The 19,972-nt window shown below is 43.8% G+C and overlaps 2 protein-coding genes across 2 annotated transcripts in view; both read left to right on the top strand.

The window, feature by feature from the left end:
- LOC120056165 (E3 ubiquitin-protein ligase DTX1-like) overlaps positions 1-18,449 on the top strand; it is a 30,847-nt gene extending 12,398 nt beyond the window's left edge. Inside the window, exons 2-5 of the mRNA XM_039004374.1 lie at positions 13,143-13,366; positions 13,551-13,612; positions 13,997-14,383; positions 15,421-18,449. Of these exons, the coding sequence (XP_038860302.1) occupies positions 13,143-13,366; positions 13,551-13,612; positions 13,997-14,383; positions 15,421-15,642 (895 nt within the window). The 3' untranslated portion in view covers positions 15,643-18,449. The remainder of the gene's footprint in view (positions 1-13,142; positions 13,367-13,550; positions 13,613-13,996; positions 14,384-15,420) is intronic.
- The window catches only part of LOC120055413 (cell adhesion molecule 3-like), a 67,083-nt gene continuing 63,951 nt past the window's right edge, over positions 16,841-19,972 (top strand). Inside the window, exon 1 of the mRNA XM_039003276.1 lies at positions 16,841-16,877. Coding sequence (XP_038859204.1) covers positions 16,841-16,877 — 37 coding nt within the window. The remainder of the gene's footprint in view (positions 16,878-19,972) is intronic.

Raw genomic sequence — 19,972 nt, 5'->3', positions numbered from 1 at the left:
CATGTTCTCATGGCTCTCTCTTGTCCCTCCGCAGCAGACATGTGGTGAGCAATATGTTTGGAGCATCGAATTGCAATGAAATCACAGTAGCGAATCGCAATACTTTTAGAATCGTGAGAATCATGAGAATTGTAATACATATGGTATCATGATAATATTGTTTCGTGCGGTCCCTGGCAATTCCCAGCCCTACACACACACGCACGCACCCATGCACACACACACACACACACACACACACACACACACACACACACACACACACACACACACACACACACACACACACACACACAGTGAGTCACTCACTCAGTGACTGTGACAACTGCAGGGAGAGTTAACCAAAAGCCTCTTAGCTCCAACTCAAAGCTTGTTAAGGCAGAACCCTGAACCGGAAGCTACAGATGATGATGAGGATGATGATGACAGTCACCTGCCACCAGTCCCTTTCACTGTCCTCCTGTCTGTCTGTCCTCCTGTCTTCCTGTCTGTCTTCCTGTCTGTCTGTCTGTCTGTCTGTCTGTCTGTCTGTCTGTCTGTCTGTCTGTCTGTCTGTCTGTCTGTCTGTCTGTCTGTCCTCGTGGACCCGCTAGGTAGTGGCTTGTGGACACGTTAGGTAGTGGCTTGTGGACCTGTTAGGTAGTGGCTTGTGGACCTGTTAGGTAGTGGCTTGTGGATCTGTTAGGTAGTGGCTTGTGGACCTGTTAGGTAGTGGCTTGTGGACCTGTTAGGTAGTGGCTTGTGGACCTGTTAGGTAGTGGCTTGTGGATCTGTTAGGTAGTGGCTTGTGGACCTGTTAGGTAGTGGCTTGTGGACCTGTTAGGTAGTGGCTTGTGGACCTGTTAGGTAGTGGCTTGTGGATCTGTTAGGTAGTGGCTTGTGGACCCGTTAGGTAGTGGCTTGTGGACCTGTTAGGTAGTGGCTTGTGGACCCGTTAGGTAGTGGCTTGTGGACCTGTTAGGTAGTGGCTTGTGGACCCGTTAGGTAGTGGCTTGTGGACCCGTTAGGTAGTGGCTTGTGGACACGTTAGGTAGTGGCTTGTGGACCTGTTAGGTAGTGGCTTGTGGACCTGTTAGGTAGTGGCTTGTGGACCTGTTAGGTAGTGGCTTGTGGACCTGTTAGGTAGTGGCTTGTGGACCTGTTAGGTAGTGGCTTGTGGACACTGTTAGGTAGTGGCTTGTGGACCTGTTAGGTAGTGGCTTGTGGATCTGTTAGGTAGTGGCTTGTGGACCTGTTAGGTAGTGCCTTGTGGACCTGTTAGGTAGTGGCTTGTGGACCTGTTAGGTAGTGGCTTGTGGACCTGTTAGGTAGTGGCTTGTGGACCTGTTAGGTAGTGGCTTGTGGACCTGTTAGGTAGTGGCTTGTGGATCTGTTAGGTAGTGGCTTGTGGACCTGTTAGGTAGTGGCTTGTGGACCTGTTAGGTAGTGGCTTGTGGACCTGTTAGGTAGTGGCTTGTGGACCTGTTAGGTAGTGGCTTGTGGACCTGTTAGGTAGTGGCTTGTGGACCTGTTAGGTAGTGGCTTGTGGACCTGTTAGGTAGTGGCTTGTGGATCTGTTAGGTAGTGGCTTGTGGACCTGTTAGGTAGTGGCTTGTGGACCTGTTAGGTAGTGGCTTGTGGACCTGTTAGGTAGTGGCTTGTGGACCTGTTAGGTAGTGGCTTGTGGACCTGTTAGGTAGTGGCTTGTGGACCTGTTAGGTAGTGGCTTGTGGACCTGTTAGGTAGTGGCTTGTGGGCCTGTAAGGTAGTGGCTTGTGGACCTGTTAGGTAGTGGCTTGTGGACCTGTAAGGTAGTAGCTTGTGGACCTGTTAGGTAGTGGCTTGTGGACCTGTAAGGTAGTGGCTTGTGGACCTGTTAGGTAGTGGCTTGTGGACCTGTAAGGTAGTGGCTTGTGGACCTGTTAGGTAGTGGCTTGTGGACCTGTAAGGTAGTGGCTTGTGGACCTGTAAGGTAGTGGCTTGTGGACCTGTTAGGTAGTGGCTTGTGGACCTGTTAGGTAGTGGCTTGTGGACCTGTTAGGTAGTGGCTTGTGGACCTGTTAGGTAGTGGCTTGTGGACCTGTTAGATAGTGGCTTGTGGATCTGTTAGGTAGTGGCTTGTGGACCTGTTAGGTAGTGGCTTGTGGACCTGTTAGGTAGTGGCTTGTGGACCTGTTAGGTAGTGGCTTGTGGACCTGTTAGGTAGTGGCTTGTGGACCTGTTAGGTAGTGGCTTGTGGACCTGTTAGGTAGTGGCTTGTGGACCTGTTAGGTAGTGGCTTGTGGACCTGTTAGGTAGTGGCTTGTGGACCTGTTAGGTAGTGGCTTGTGGACCTGTTAGGTAGTGGCTTGTGGACCTGTTAGGTAGTGGCTTGTGGACCTGTTAGGTAGTGGCTTGTGGACCTGTTAGGTAGTGGCTTGTGGACCTGTTAGGTAGTGGCTTGTGGACCTGTTAGGTAGTGGCTTGTGGACCTGTTAGGTAGTGGCTTGTGGACCTGTTAGGTAGTGGCTTGTGGACCTGTTAGGTAGTGGCTTGTGGGCCTGTAAGGTAGTGGCTTGTGGGCCTGTAAGGTAGTGGCTTGTGGACCTGTTAGGTAGTGGCTTGTGGACCTGTAAGGTAGTAGCTTGTGGACCTGTTAGGTAGTGGCTTGTGGACCTGTTAGGTAGTGGCTTGTGGACCTGTAAGGTAGTGGCTTGTGGACCTGTTAGGTAGTGGCTTGTGGACCTGTAAGGTAGTGGCTTGTGGACCTGTAAGGTAGTGGCTTGTGGACCTGTTAGGTAGTGGCTTGTGGACCTGTTAGGTAGTGGCTTGTGGACCTGTTAGGTAGTGGCTTGTGGACCTGTTAGGTAGTGGCTTGTGGATCTGTTAGGTAGTGGCTTGTGGACCTGTTAGGTAGTGGCTTGTGGACCTGTTAGGTAGTGGCTTGTGGACCTTTTAGGTAGTGGCTTGTGGATCTGTAAGGTAGTGGCTTGTGGACCTGTTAGGTAGTGGCTTGTGGATCTGTTAGGTAGTGGCTTGTGGACCTGTTAGGTAGTGGCTTGTGGACCTGTTAGGTAGTGGCTTGTGGACCTGTTAGGTAGTGGCTTGTGGACCTGTTAGGTAGTGGCTTGTGGACCTGTTAGGTAGTGGCTTGTGGATCTGTTAGGTAGTGGCTTGTGGACCTGTTAGGTAGTGGCTTGTGGACCTGTTAGGTAGTGGCTTGTGGACCTGTTAGGTAGTGGCTTGTGGATCTGTTAGGTAGTGGCTTGTGGACCCGTTAGGTAGTGGCTTGTGGACCTGTTAGGTAGTGGCTTGTGGACCCGTTAGGTAGTGGCTTGTGGACCTGTTAGGTAGTGGCTTGTGGACCCGTTAGGTAGTGGCTTGTGGACCCGTTAGGTAGTGGCTTGTGGACACGTTAGGTAGTGGCTTGTGGACCTGTTAGGTAGTGGCTTGTGGACCTGTTAGGTAGTGGCTTGTGGACCTGTTAGGTAGTGGCTTGTGGACCTGTTAGGTAGTGGCTTGTGGACCTGTTAGGTAGTGGCTTGTGGACACGTTAGGTAGTGGCTTGTGGATCTGTTAGGTAGTGGCTTGTGGACCTGTTAGGTAGTGCCTTGTGGACCTGTTAGGTAGTGGCTTGTGGACCTGTTAGGTAGTGGCTTGTGGACCTGTTAGGTAGTGGCTTGTGGACCTGTTAGGTAGTGGCTTGTGGACCTGTTAGGTAGTGGCTTGTGGATCTGTTAGGTAGTGGCTTGTGGACCTGTTAGGTAGTGGCTTGTGGACCTGTTAGGTAGTGGCTTGTGGACCTGTTAGGTAGTGGCTTGTGGACCTGTTAGGTAGTGGCTTGTGGACCTGTTAGGTAGTGGCTTGTGGACCTGTTAGGTAGTGGCTTGTGGACCTGTTAGGTAGTGGCTTGTGGACCTGTTAGGTAGTGGCTTGTGGACCTGTTAGGTAGTGGCTTGTGGACCTGTTAGGTAGTGGCTTGTGGACCTGTTAGGTAGTGGCTTGTGGACCTGTTAGGTAGTGGCTTGTGGACCTGTTAGGTAGTGGCTTGTGGACCTGTTAGGTAGTGGCTTGTGGACCTGTTAGGTAGTGGCTTGTGGACCTGTTAGGTAGTGGCTTGTGGACCTGTTAGGTAGTGGCTTGTGGGCCTGTAAGGTAGTGGCTTGTGGACCTGTTAGGTAGTGGCTTGTGGACCTGTAAGGTAGTAGCTTGTGGACCTGTTAGGTAGTGGCTTGTGGACCTGTAAGGTAGTGGCTTGTGGACCTGTTAGGTAGTGGCTTGTGGACCTGTAAGGTAGTGGCTTGTGGACCTGTTAGGTAGTGGCTTGTGGACCTGTAAGGTAGTGGCTTGTGGACCTGTAAGGTAGTGGCTTGTGGACCTGTTAGGTAGTGGCTTGTGGACCTGTTAGGTAGTGGCTTGTGGACCTGTTAGGTAGTGGCTTGTGGACCTGTTAGGTAGTGGCTTGTGGACCTGTTAGATAGTGGCTTGTGGATCTGTTAGGTAGTGGCTTGTGGACCTGTTAGGTAGTGGCTTGTGGACCTGTTAGGTAGTGGCTTGTGGACCTGTTAGGTAGTGGCTTGTGGACCTGTTAGGTAGTGGCTTGTGGACCTGTTAGGTAGTGGCTTGTGGACCTGTTAGGTAGTGGCTTGTGGACCTGTTAGGTAGTGGCTTGTGGACCTGTTAGGTAGTGGCTTGTGGACCTGTTAGGTAGTGGCTTGTGGACCTGTTAGGTAGTGGCTTGTGGACCTGTTAGGTAGTGGCTTGTGGACCTGTTAGGTAGTGGCTTGTGGACCTGTTAGGTAGTGGCTTGTGGACCTGTTAGGTAGTGGCTTGTGGACCTGTTAGGTAGTGGCTTGTGGACCTGTTAGGTAGTGGCTTGTGGACCTGTTAGGTAGTGGCTTGTGGGCCTGTAAGGTAGTGGCTTGTGGGCCTGTAAGGTAGTGGCTTGTGGACCTGTTAGGTAGTGGCTTGTGGACCTGTAAGGTAGTAGCTTGTGGACCTGTAAGGTAGTGGCTTGTGGACCTGTTAGGTAGTGGCTTGTGGACCTGTAAGGTAGTGGCTTGTGGACCTGTTAGGTAGTGGCTTGTGGACCTGTAAGGTAGTGGCTTGTGGACCTGTAAGGTAGTGGCTTGTGGACCTGTTAGGTAGTGGCTTGTGGACCTGTTAGGTAGTGGCTTGTGGACCTGTTAGGTAGTGGCTTGTGGACCTGTTAGGTAGTGGCTTGTGGATCTGTTAGGTAGTGGCTTGTGGACCTGTTAGGTAGTGGCTTGTGGACCTGTTAGGTAGTGGCTTGTGGACCTTTTAGGTAGTGGCTTGTGGATCTGTAAGGTAGTGGCTTGTGGACCTGTTAGGTAGTGGCTTGTGGATCTGTTAGGTAGTGGCTTGTGGACCTGTTAGGTAGTGGCTTGTGGACCTGTTAGGTAGTGGCTTGTGGACCTGTTAGGTAGTGGCTTGTGGACCTGTTAGGTAGTGGCTTGTGGATCTGTTAGGTAGTGGCTTGTGGACCTGTTAGGTAGTGGCTTGTGGACCTGTTAGGTAGTGGCTTGTGGACACGTTAGGTAGTGGCTTGTGGACCTGTTAGGTAGTGGCTTGTGGACCTGTTAGGTAGTGGCCTGTGGACCTGTTAGGTAGTGGCTTGTGGATCTGTAAGGTAGTGGCTTGTGGATCTGTAAGGTAGTGGCTTGTGGAGCTGTAAGGTAGTGGCTTGTGGAGCTTTTAAACTGGGTTAAGGCTAGAGATATAATAGCATGTTATCATAGTGTTTACTAGCCGACTGCCTGGTTAATAGGAGACATTATTAAACTGCTGTGTGTGGTGACCATGAACTGAGCTGTTGTGTAGTCACTACATACCATCTATAACTATTATTACTATACTACCATCACTACATACAATCTATAACTGTTATTACTATACTACCATCACTACATACCATCTATAACTGTTATTACTATACTACCATCACTACATACCATCTATAACTATTATTACTATACTACCATCACTACATACCATCTATAACTGTTATTACTATACTACCATCACTACATACCATCTATAACTACTATTACTATACTACCATCACTACATACCATCTATAACTGTTATTACTATACTACCATCACTACATACCATCTATAACTACTATTACTATACTACCATCACTACATACCACCTATAACTATTATTACTATACTACCATCACTACATACCATCTATAACTGTTATTACTATACTACCATCACTACATACCATCTATAACTACTATTACTATACTACCATCACTACATACCACCTATAACTATTATTACTATACTACCATCACTACATACCATCTATAACTATTATTACTATACTACCATCACTACATACCATCTATAACTATTATTACTATACTACCATCACTACATACCATCTATAACTGTTATTACTATACTACCATCACTACATACCATCTATAACTATTATTACTATACTACCATCACTACGTACCATCTATAACTATTATTACTATACTACCATCACTACATACCATCTATAACTATTATTACTATACTACCATCACTACATACCATCTATAACTATTATTACTATACTACCATCACTACATACCATCTATAACTGTTATTACTATACTACCATCACTACATACCATCTATAACTATTATTACTATACTACCATCACTACATACCATCTATAACTATTATTACTATACTACCATCACTACATACCATCTATAACTGTTATTACTATACTACCATCACTACATACCATCTATAACTATTATTACTATACTACCATCACTACATACCATCTATAACTATTATTACTATACTACCATCACTACATACCATCTATAACTATTATTACTATACTACCATCACTACATACCATCTATAACTATTATTACTATACTACCATCACTACATACCATCTATAACTATTATTACTATACTACCATCACTACATACCATCTATAACTATTATTACTATACTACCATCACTACATACCATCTATAACTGTTATTACTATACTACCATCACTACATACCATCTATAACTATTATTACTATACTACCATCACTACATACCATCTATAACTATTATTACTATACTACCATCACTACATACCATCTATAACTAGTATTACTATACTACCATCACTACATACCATCTATAACTATTATTACTATACTACCATCACTACATACCATCTATAACTATTATTACTATACTACCATCACTACATACCACCTATAACTGTTATTACTATACTACCATCACTACATACCATCTATAACTGTTATTACTATACTACCATCACTACATACCATCTATAACTACTATTACTATACTACCATCACTACATACCATCTATAACTGTTATTACTATACTACCATCACTACATACCATCTATAACTACTATTACTATACTACCATCACTACATACCACCTATAACTATTATTACTATACTACCATCACTACATACCATCTATAACTATTATTACTATACTACCATCACTACATACCATCTATAACTATTATTACTATACTACCATCACTACATACCATCTATAACTGTTATTACTATACTACCATCACTACATACCATCTATAACTATTATTACTATACTACCATCACTACGTACCATCTATAACTATTATTACTATACTACCATCACTACATACCATCTATAACTATTATTACTATACTACCATCACTACATACCATCTATAACTATTATTACTATACTACCATCACTACATACCATCTATAACTGTTATTACTATACTACCATCACTACATACCATCTATAACTATTATTACTATACTACCATCACTACATACCATCTATAACTATTATTACTATGCTACCATCACTACATACCATCTATAACTGTTATTACTATACTACCATCACTACATACCATCTATAACTATTATTACTATACTACCATCACTACATACCATCTATAACTATTATTACTATACTACCATCACTACATACCATCTATAACTATTATTACTATACTACCATCACTACATACCATCTATAACTATTATTACTATACTACCATCACTACATACCATCTATAACTAGTATTACTATACTACCATCACTACATACCATCTATAACTATTATTACTATACTACCATCACTACATACCATCTATAACTATTATTACTATACTACCATCACTACATACCATCTATAACTATTATTACTATACTACCATCACTACATACCATCTATAACTGTTATTACTATACTACCATCACTACATACCATCTATAACTATTATTACTATACTACCATCACTACATACCATCTATAACTATTATTACTATACTACCATCACTACATACCATCTATAACTAGTATTACTATACTACCATCACTACATACCATCTATAACTATTATTACTATACTACCATCACTACATACCATCTATAACTATTATTACTATACTACCATCACTACATACCACCTATAACTGTTATTACTATACTACCATCACTACATACCATCTATAACTATTATTACTATACTACCATCACTACATACCACCTATAACTATTATTACTATACTACCATCACTACATACCATCTATAACTATTATTACTATACTACCATCACTACGTACCATCTATAACTATTATTACTATACTACCATCACTACGTACCATCTATAACTGTTATTACTATACTACCATCACTACATACCATCTATAACTATTATTACTATACTACCATCACTACATACCATCTATAACTATTATTACTATACTACCATCACTACATACCATCTATAACTATTATTACTATACTACCATCACTACATACCATCTATAACTGTTATTACTATACTACCATCACTACATACCATCTATAACTGTTATTACTATACTACCATCACTACATACCATCTATAACTATTATTACTATACTACCATCACTACATACCATCTATAACTGTTATTACTATACTACCATCACTACATACCATCTATAACTATTATTACTATACTACCATCACTACATACCATCTATAAATATTATTACTATACTACCATCACTACATACCATCTATAACTATTATTACTATACTACCATCACTACGTACCATCTATAACTATTATTACTATACTACCATCACTACATACCATCTATAACTGTTATTACTATACTACCATCACTACATACCATCTATAACTATTATTACTATACTACCATCTATATCTATTATTACTATACTACCATCACTACATACCATCTATAACTATTATTACTATACTACCATCACTACATACCATCTATAACTATTATTACTATACTACCATCACTACATACCATCTAACTATTATTACTATACTACCATCACTACATACCATCTATATCTATTATTACTATACTACCATCACTACATACCATCTATAACTGTTATTACTATACTACCATCACTACATACCATCTATAACTGTTATTACTATACTACCATCACTACATACCATCTATAACTATTATTACTATACTACCATCACTACATACCACCTATAACTATTATTACTATACTACCATCACTACATACCACCTATAACTATTATTACTATACTACCATCACTACGTACCATCTATAACTATTATTACTATACTACCATCACTACATACCATCTATAACTATTATTACTATACTACCATCACTACATACCATCTATAACTATTATTACTATACTACCATCACTACATACCATCTATAACTGTTATTACTATACTACCATCACTACATACCATCTATAACTATTATTACTATACTACCATCACTACATACCATCTATAACTATTATTACTATACTACCATCACTACATACCATCTATAACTATTATTACTATACTACCATCACTACATACCATCTATAACTATTATTACTATACTACCATCACTACATACCATCTATAACTGTTATTACTATACTACCATCACTACATACCATCTATAACTATTATTACTATACTACCATCACTACATACCATCTATAACTATTAATACTATACTACCTTCACTACATACCATCTATAACTGTTAATACTATACTACCATCACTACATACCATCTATAACTATTATTACTATACTACCATCACTACATACCATCTATAACTATTATTACTATACTACCATCACTACATACCATCTATAACTATTATTACTATACTACCATCACTACATACCACCTATAACTATTATTACTATACTACCATCACTACATACCATCTATAACTGTTAATACTATACTACCATCACTACATACCATCTATAACTATTATTACTATACTACCATCACTACATACCATCTATAACTAGTATTACTATACTACCATCACTACATACCATCTATAACTGTTATTACTATACTACCATCACTACATACCATCTATAACTATTATTACTATACTACCATCACTACATACCATCTATAACTGTTATTACTATACTACCATCACTACATACCATCTATAACTATTATTACTATACTACCATCACTACATACCACCTATAACTATTATTACTGTACTACCATCACTACATACCATCTATAACTATTATTACTATACTACATAGTATGCACAGTATGTAAACATGCAATATAGGTCACACAAAAGCAATGATGTCTAAGCCTTGGTGGGTCACAACACGAAGAACAAAGCTCCCAGGCTCTGCCCTCCTGCCGTGTCCATGTGGTTGCTACCAGCGACAGTAACGCACAGCTCTCAGAGCTACTGGCTAATTGCATGTCGGGAAGCAACAAAACGAACAACAAACCCCGTTTGTGATGTGTGGCAGCGCAGGAGGAACAGCGTGGGGAAAAACTATTGTGTTTGATAATATTTGCCATTCTAAATGACCCCCCCTCCCCACGTCGAGGGGAGATGTAGCATGGTTAGTTAGACTCATTTCCACAACTTCTGCTGGGGTGTAGCCTATACAGTACCGTTTACACAGGGGAAGCTCTGTAGTTAATATAACACTCGTCATTTAAAAGACCAGGTCGGGTCGTGTCAAGACTGGGTTGTGTTGTGGTCAAGTTTGTTGTTTGTTCATTATTAGGGATTTCCCAATTCCCTGTGTGTGTGTGTGTGTGTGTGTGTGTGTGTGTGTGTGTGTGTGTGTGTGTGTGTGTGTGTGTGTGTGTGTGTGTGTGTGTGTGTGTGTGTGTGTGTGTGTGTGTGTGTGTGTGTGTGTGTGTGTGTGTTTCCGTAAGTGGTTTGTCAGGGTGGTATTAGTCAATAGAGCCGGTGACGTGGTGAAGGTAATCCATGATCCTGGGTGTGTGTGTGTGTGTGATGTGATGCTCACTGTCAGTTCTGTGACGTCTCCTCTCTCTGAGGTCACTGGCCAGCAGATGGAAACTCATGGATTACATATATAAGACAGGAGACACACACACTCTCGGTCCGATTCACACACTGCTTCTAGGACAGAGGGAGAGGAGGAGGTCTGTAGAGAGGAAGAACAGAAACTGAGTCCAGCTCAGAGAGACAGAAAAGGTTTGCGTAGCAGCCAAGTCAAGCTGTGAGAGAGAGAGAAAGAAATAGAGAGAGAGAGAGAGAAAGAAATAGAGAGAGAGAGAGAGAAAGAAATAGAGAGAGAGAGAGAGGAAAGAAATAGAGAGAGAGAGAGAAAGAAATAGAGAGAGAGAGAGAGAAAGAAATAACGAGAGAGAGAGAGAAAGAAATAGAGAGAGAGAGAAATAAATAAAGAGAGAGCGAGAGTGGAACCTTCTTTAGCTTCTCATTGACACATCCCAAGTGTTTCTCTGTTCCCCTGGTGAAGAGAAAGGAAATCGATTCCTCCGTGATTCGTTTTCTTGTCGTTTATTACTTAACTGATTGTGCCGGGACTGACCTCTGTGGGAGAATGACAATCCTCACGTCCTTTATGTGAGTATCCATCCCTAGGAAAAACTGTGTGCTCGAGTGTTTTTCTATGCGCTTTTGTTTGTGTGTGTGTGTGTGTGTGTGTGTGTGTGTGTGTGTGTGTGTGTGTGTGTGTGTGTGTGTGTGTGTGTGTGTGTGTGTGTGTGTGTGTGTGTGTGTGTGAACTGCTGCCGATTTTATCGACAATGTAGGATTACCAAGGACAACACACTCCGGGCGTGATCAGATCATCATATCATATCTCACTGCTCCGATATCGTTGACACTCAAAGGCTGTGTTGTCTGTGGTAAAAGTAGATGATCTGGGGAACTTGAGTATAGTACAATATATTTGGTGTGAATGACACAGACGCTCTACCTGGACTCTAGAATGGTAGAGTAGCTATTGGCGCGTTCTAGAATCATCCAGAAATATGTCAAAGGACAAACAATAGGTGATTGTCTGAATGACACCGTCAGAGCCGTATATAGCTGGAGGCATCCTACGTGGGCTCTGGTCAGGCGTAGCTCGCTGTGTATGGAATAGGGCGCCACTTAGACCCAACCGGTGTTCTCTGAAACGTACCGGCTAGACAGAGGATATCTGGCAGTACCATCTATGGTATGAGTCTTTGACCCAGATCAGGAGACTGGCCTTGGAGCCACACACACACAGAGAGAGACACCACAGGCTCTCTCACACACACACACACACACACACACACACACACACACACACAGCCACACATAGAAATAGATTATTCTAATTTTATGGGCACACACACACACAGGTCATTGGCTCCTGGACATTTTTTGAATTGGTCACATGCAGCAGCTGGTCGTAGTAGGTGAGGTGTTGTTGCCAATAGAGATTACATCTGGCCCATGTACACCTCCTGAACGGCTGCTTCCCAAATGGCACCCTATTCCCTACATAGTGCACTACTTTGGACCAGAGCCCTATACGTAGTGCGCTATCTATGGTGGGGTGACATTTGGGACAGACTTCTCTACCTGTCTATACTGTAGGTGGCTTGGTTTACGTCTTGTAATCACACGGACTAGGCTCGTCCCAACCCTGTGTGGGGGTCAGCAGTAAGCCTGCTGTATTTCTGTCTGTTAGTGTCAGGGAGGGTTTGTTTACTGCAGGTTCTGTAACAGCTGATCCTAGGTTAGCGCTGCAACTCCCAGAGTCTTCCCAGGCGCATGTTTGGTGAGATGTTAGTGTGTAACCAGCCGTGTGGTTCCCGTTGTGTTTCAGCGTGCCCACTGTCCCAGTGAAGAACCTCAGTGGGAACAACCCGGTCCACCCAGCGCTGGCCGGTATCACGGGGATCCTGATGAGCGCTGCGGGGTTCCCTGTGTGTCTCACCCGCCCCCCCAAACTGGTGCTGCACCCCCCGCCCGTCAGCAAGAGGGACATCAAGCCCGTCCCCGGCCTGGGCCACTGCTGCCGCAAGACCACCAAGAAACAGGCCCGCAAAGGTACGATGGGACACACTATAAAACCAGCACTAATATATAGGCCTATACACACACACCTGTACCGGTCACACACACACACATATGAACACAGAGACAGACACCCCTATACACAACTTGATTACATTGTGTGGAAGATTTCTGCTCAACACACTCATATGTTCTCTCTCCTTCTCTCTCTCTCCAGGTAAGACAACAGAGGAGGTGGTGAAGCAGTATCTTCAGAAAGTCAGGATAGCACCAGAGGAGGTGAGACCTGTTCTCTCCACTCATTGGTTAAGTCTGAAATGACACCCTATGCCCTATAAAGTGTCATACGTTTGACCAGGGCCCATAGGGATCAGACAATATGATGTCATTTGGGACGCAGCCATTATCATCACAACACATTATCTGTTGAAGGAAATGCGATAGCCAAGTACATATTTAAAGAAAGACCTGCACACTGCTCTGGCCTGTAACACTTTCATTGATTAACATTACCTATTGGCCAGTTAGCCTTCGTCAGCGCTTTCAAGAATTTTATTGAATGATTCCCACTCACCTGCAACAGGCTGACTCAGCTGTGTGGGTGCTTTTCCTATTTTGGATAGCTAAGTACTTAAGATCCCTCCTATCTCCTCCTCTCCTCAGGACTGTACCATCTGTATGGAGGCCCTCGGGGGGCCGTCAGGCTACAAGGGTGGTGACTTCATAGGTCGCCTGGCCCAGTGTGGGCACCAGTACCACCTCCAGTGTCTGGTGGCCATGTACAACAACGGCAATAAAGATGGCAGCCTGCAGTGCCCTACCTGCAAAACCATCTACGGCGTGAAGACGGGCAACCAGCCGCCCGGGAAGATGGAGTACCACGTCATCCCCCACTCGCTGCCCGGCCACCCCGACTGCAAGACCATCCGCGTCATCTACAACGTCCTGCCTGGCATCCAGGGCCCAGAGCACCCCAACCCAGGCAAGCCCTTTACAGCCAGAGGGTTCCCGCGCCACTGCTACCTCCCAGACAGCGAGAAGGGACGCAAGGTAAGAACCTACGCTTTGACATATTCCATTGTAGCAGATACTGTTGTCCAGTACAACTCAAAGCTTTCTGGATTTTAGCCCAATCTTTGCCCTTTTAAAATCCGGGACGTTTTCCCTTGAATTTGTGTCAGTATTGGGGGAACTCTGAAAGTTGAAGTTATGGATCCGTCTCTAACCATCTCACCTCCTTCTTTCTCACCTCCTTTTCCCTCTCTTCCTCCATGTCCTCTCCTTCCACGTCCTCTCCCTCTCTCCCTCCACCTTCTCTCCCTCCACGTCCTCTCCCTCTCTCCCCCACCTCCTCTCCCTCTCTCCCCCCACCTCCTCTCCCTCCACGTCCTCTCCCTCTCTCCCTCCACCTTCTTTCCCTCCACGTCCTCTCCCTCTCTCCCTCCACCTCCTCTCCCTCCACGTCCTCTCCCTCTCTTCCTCCACCTCCTCTCCCTCCACCTCTCCCCCCACCTCCTCTCCCTCCACGTCCTCTCCCTCTCTCCCCCCACCTGCTCTCCCTCCACGTCCTCTCCCTCTCTCCCTCCACCTTCTTTCCCTCCACGTCCTCTCCCTCTCTCCCCCCACCTCCTCTCCCTCCACGTCCTCTCCCTCTCTCCCTCCACCTTCTTTCCCTCCACGTCCTCTCCCTCTCTCCCCCCACCTCCTCTCCCTCCACGTCCTCCCTCTCTCCCTCCACCTCCTCTCCCTCCACGTCCTCTCCCTCTCTTCCTCCACCTCCTCTCCCTCCACCTCTCCCCCCACCTCCTCTCCCTCCACGTCCTCTCCCTCCACCTCCTCTCCCTCCACGTCCTCTCCCTCTCTTCCTCCACCTCCTCTCCCTCCACCTCTCCCCCCACCTCCTCTCCCTCCACGTCCTCTCCCTCTCTCCCCCCACCTGCTCTCCCTCCACGTCCTCTCCCTCTCTCCCTCCACCTTCTTTCCCTCCACGTCCTCTCCCTCTCTCCCCCCACCTCCTCTCCCTCCACGTCCTCTCTCTCTCTCCCTCCACCTCCTCTCCCTCCACGTCCTCTCTCTCTCTCCCCCAGGTACTCAGACTCCTGCTGACTGCGTGGGACCGGCGCCTGGTCTTCTCGGTGGGCACGTCCAGCACCACGGGCGAGTCGGACACGGTCATCTGGAACGAGGTGCACCACAAGACGGAATTCGGCTCCAACCTCACGGGCCACGGCTACCCCGACCCTAGCCACCTAGACAACGTCCTGGATGAACTGAAAGCACAGGGCATCACCGAGGAAGAGGAGCAATGATAGGAGGAAGAGGAGGAGACAGGACGATTAATTAATTCAGACTCTACCAGCACTTAAATGGGGTGGCGGTTTGGTGTAGAGGGGAAAGGTCCAATTACATTTTGGAAGATTTTCTGAAGATGCTGATTGATTGGAGGGTCCTAGAGGTTTGATAAATCACACAAGCACACAGCGGAGTGTTAGGGTGTTTGTTTGAGTGATGGCACAGGAGAGAGGGAACGAGAGAGAGAAATAGGCTCAGGCTTTGTTTAGATTTGACTGTGGTCAAAATGATGACTACACTGGTATAGTTAGGTACTAGCTAAATAAATTACAAAGAGTTGAGACGCGGTACTAAGTTATTTACTAACTAATTTACACTACTGAAAGAAAGAGAGAGAGGAGAGAGAGAGAGAGAAAAGGATAGAAGAGATCAAGATACTGAGGGAGAGAAAGGACAAAGATTGAGAGATGTGAAAGGGAGGGGGAAGGGCATTAAGAAAAGAGGAAGAGAATAGAGCGAGCAAACAAGAGAGAGAAGATGGCAAGAGAATGTAGCTAGTATTAAATAGGAGTAGGGTAAATTAACTTAAAAATGGTACTACTTTAGCAGAGACACAGGAAGAGAGTGAGAGAAAGAAAGAGGGAGAGAGAGAGAGAGGGGGGAGGGAGAGAAAGGGGAGAGAGACAGACGTGCCTATAGTAACCACCTGCTTGAATTTGATTATCAAGTGGCTTGTGCTCGTTCTGACTGTTTGTATGTGTAGTCAGACGCCACCTAGTGTCCACTCTACTGAAAATACATTCAAAACACTGAATGTGAAGAACAAAACAAACAAATCACCCATTTCTTTTTATAATGATACTCCACTTATATTTGTCATTATTATTTTCATGTAACATCATTCCATGCGTCATACCTCTTTACATATATTTCAACGTTTTATTTTATACTCTGAATGATTTGAAGTTGTGGATGTTGAATGTTACTGCTACGATACGATGGCAGTTAGCCCAGAAGATATATATGGTACTATCCATAAAACAACCTTGATGGGTACTGGAAATGACTTCTTGCCCTTCCTTTTCCTGTCTTGCTGTTTGTACTGTATGTACCCGTTGTATGTATGGAAAGGGGGACATGTCAATAAAAGGAGTGCTGCTGACTTTTATAAAGGAGACGAGCATTTGAGATTCCCTGGGAAGACGCACTTGAGAAATGGGCCATGATATGAGCCGCCAGTGTTTGAAACCAGGTGAGAAGACACCAGGAACCCAGAACTTAAAGATTGGACAGGTCGTGGTGTGTTGGTGGGTGAGGAGGGAGTCCGAGAAGGAACATAATAGCCTGTGAAGAAGAACTGAGTTTTACCATTGCATTAATCATCAGACTAAAACCAATAAATACCTCACTATTATACAAACAACATCCATAGCATATCCACACTGTAAAGGATATACAAAATGTCTGCCTCCATTTCATTGGCTGGATTGGCTTCAATGCAACTGATTGGGTGGGCAGTGTATTGACATTCTTGTGTAGAATGTCGTTAGAACGCGTCTACCTCCTGCGGGCGAACAGTGTCTTTGGTCTTGCTCCTTATGGAGGCCCTGTGCATCACCGGCCACTACGCCTGTCCGGTCTCAGAGTTGGGTCTATGAAGGACCTATTTATAAGGATGATGTGTGTGTGAGCTCATGCATATAACGTATGCATGCCTTTATACATGACATGCGTTTTAATGTGTACTGTTTGTACACCAACGTGTTTTGAGGTATGATTCTGTTACTTAACAGCACACTTTGTCGCTTTTATCCCATTAATATCATGATCCACTTTTCTGTTCTTTCTTTCTTTTACATTGTCTGTTAACTTTTTAAAAAAGAACAATAATAAAGTGTTAACAGTTGTCTTGATCAAATGGTATATTCAGCTCTTTCTCATTTTGTACATAAGCGTTAGTGTCTGTCATTTTTTTTGTCAAATCTTTCTTACGGTTGAGTTGACAAGAGATAGTACTTTTCTCAACGGTGTACAGAAGATATGTATACTAAGTGTATTTTCATTGTGCAACGGAATTTGAAGGTAGACTTTTTCTGACTGTATAATGTAATGTACTTTTATACCAAGCCGCTAAGGGTGGCCATCCCTCCTGGAGACCTACCGCATGTGGAGGCTTTTGTTCCAGCTCTGCTTTACCGTTGCCTGACGACTCATCCTGAATTGAATTATGCTTCTCTATCGATCACTCCATAGGGTAGGGATGGGCAACTCCAGTCCTCTGGGGCCATCCCTCGCAAACACAACTGATTAAGCTAATTGCGATGTAAACTGAAGATGAATTATTTGTGGCTTTTTGGACTGTGTTAGCTGGGCGGAAACCAAAACGTGCACCCCTTGGGGTCTGGAGTTTGGGAAATGCTGCTCTAGGCCCAACCCATCTCAATCTACTAACAGTCTGCTCATCGGGGAACGTTGATTAGCGGAATCAGGTGTGGTATAGCAGGGCTGGAACAAAAGCCTTTCAGGGCGAGGGTTTGCCACCCCTTCCCTATGTCCCCTTTCCCCATTCAGATGACCCAGTTCATCCTCTACTACAACCTCAAGTGTCTTTTGATGTGTACAGTCTTCACACAGCATCCCTTCATCGTTGTCCAATTGTTTGTTTGAGGGGAACATGAGAGGTGTTTTACCTCATTCTTGGTGAGGAGGTTGGGAAGGGTGCTGGTTGTAGTGAATAATAAGTGATGCATTAAAGAAATATGTACATACACCAAAAACAATTGCTGGAATACGAATGATTAATACAAATAAAGAATCGAATGAAGAGTTGCTTGTTTTTTATTTGATTTCCTGTTCTGAAATATTGGCTGACTGATTGCACTGATTTGATCAGACAGAGAACCCCTCTATTTGCCACATTAGGTAGTATGAACTGGCTGCACCCCAACATTGAAAGTGTATTGTTCTACTTCCCTCCATGTGTGAACTCCCGCTCAAAGCCTCGCGTTCAACTGCCGAATGTCTTTTAAACCTACAAGTTGACCTCTTTACTTTCACGGTATGAAGCTCAAAATTGATCTAATATATTTACTGTGTATTGCAATGTAGTTGGTGCCATATCAAGCCCTAGTACTTTATTGCGAAATAGTAGAGCTAACGTGGTTGATAGCTACAGTATCTAGCTAGCAGCAGGCCGGCGGTCAGATGTCAAAGCTGTAGCTAGCTATAGTAGCTGACATTAGTTCCAGAGAGCTTACTATTGCAATAAAAAGAGACTGGTTGCAAATAGCTGACAAAAACAACTGACAATGGTTATATATGAGCTACAAAAATTATTTAGATACAAAATACTTTTGTCTACTACATTTTGTGGTAACATCTAACAATGGAACTTGTGATGGATCAGTTTATTTGCTCAATACTCCAATACCACAATACTCCAATGTGCACGTGCGTCCCCTATTACCTATTGCGGGATTTACACTCCCATTCCACCAGGAACATTCTATCAAGCCTTACATATAGTAAAGTAAAACTAGCAATATTTTGGTGTTTCTTTCTATTTTATAAGATCCCCAATATGAATTGATTTTAAATTTAGATCCATTCAGGCATCAGCCTGGCTAACGCAGTCGGTAGAGCATGAGACTCTTAATCTCAGGGTCGTGGTTTCGAGCCCCACGTTGGGTGCTCTGTTTGGTTTTATGGAAACCTAACTATTTGCAGTTTGAATTAAACCCACATGTTCAGTGTGTAGAACTCGTTTGGCTGCTGGCATTATTACCAGTGTTCTTTGCGTTAGATATACAAAGGATAAAGAATGACTTACTAATGTACACTAATCTGGATATTGATAATGCTTCTTCAAAGAGTGAGTACTGCATATCAATGATGATATTGATGACTCATAAAATAGAATTACTTTTGTGCCCTATAGCAATACTTGTTTGTACTAGTCAATATGCCCAGCCAGTCCAGAAACAACCCATAGCACCATATGTATCCTTTAAAACAGTGGTATTCAAAGTTGGTGTCGTGACCCCATTGGGGTGGGATGGGGCCGCAATAAATTATTGGGGAAAAAGTTGGCGTACTTGTTTCTGCTGCTAGTTATTCTAGCAGCAGAAACGTGTCGGTCCCCCCTGAACATTTTTGAATAACACTGATTTAAAACAACCACTAGCGCCAGAACTATCCTTTAAGATCTACTCAAATGTGTTGGCTACGGAGTAAGGGCTAGGGCTTTGAAAATTATTTTTGCAAGTTATTAAACCGTTTCAAATTGTGAACCGATTAGTTAACTTTATCCTTCCCTGGTGGTCAAGTGGTTAGGCTTTGTCGCTCTCA

This window comes from Salvelinus namaycush, chromosome 11, assembly GCF_016432855.1.
Source record: "Salvelinus namaycush isolate Seneca chromosome 11, SaNama_1.0, whole genome shotgun sequence".
Taxonomy (NCBI): domain Eukaryota; kingdom Metazoa; phylum Chordata; class Actinopteri; order Salmoniformes; family Salmonidae; genus Salvelinus; species Salvelinus namaycush.
This window is presented reverse-complemented; position numbering and strand designations above follow the sequence as displayed.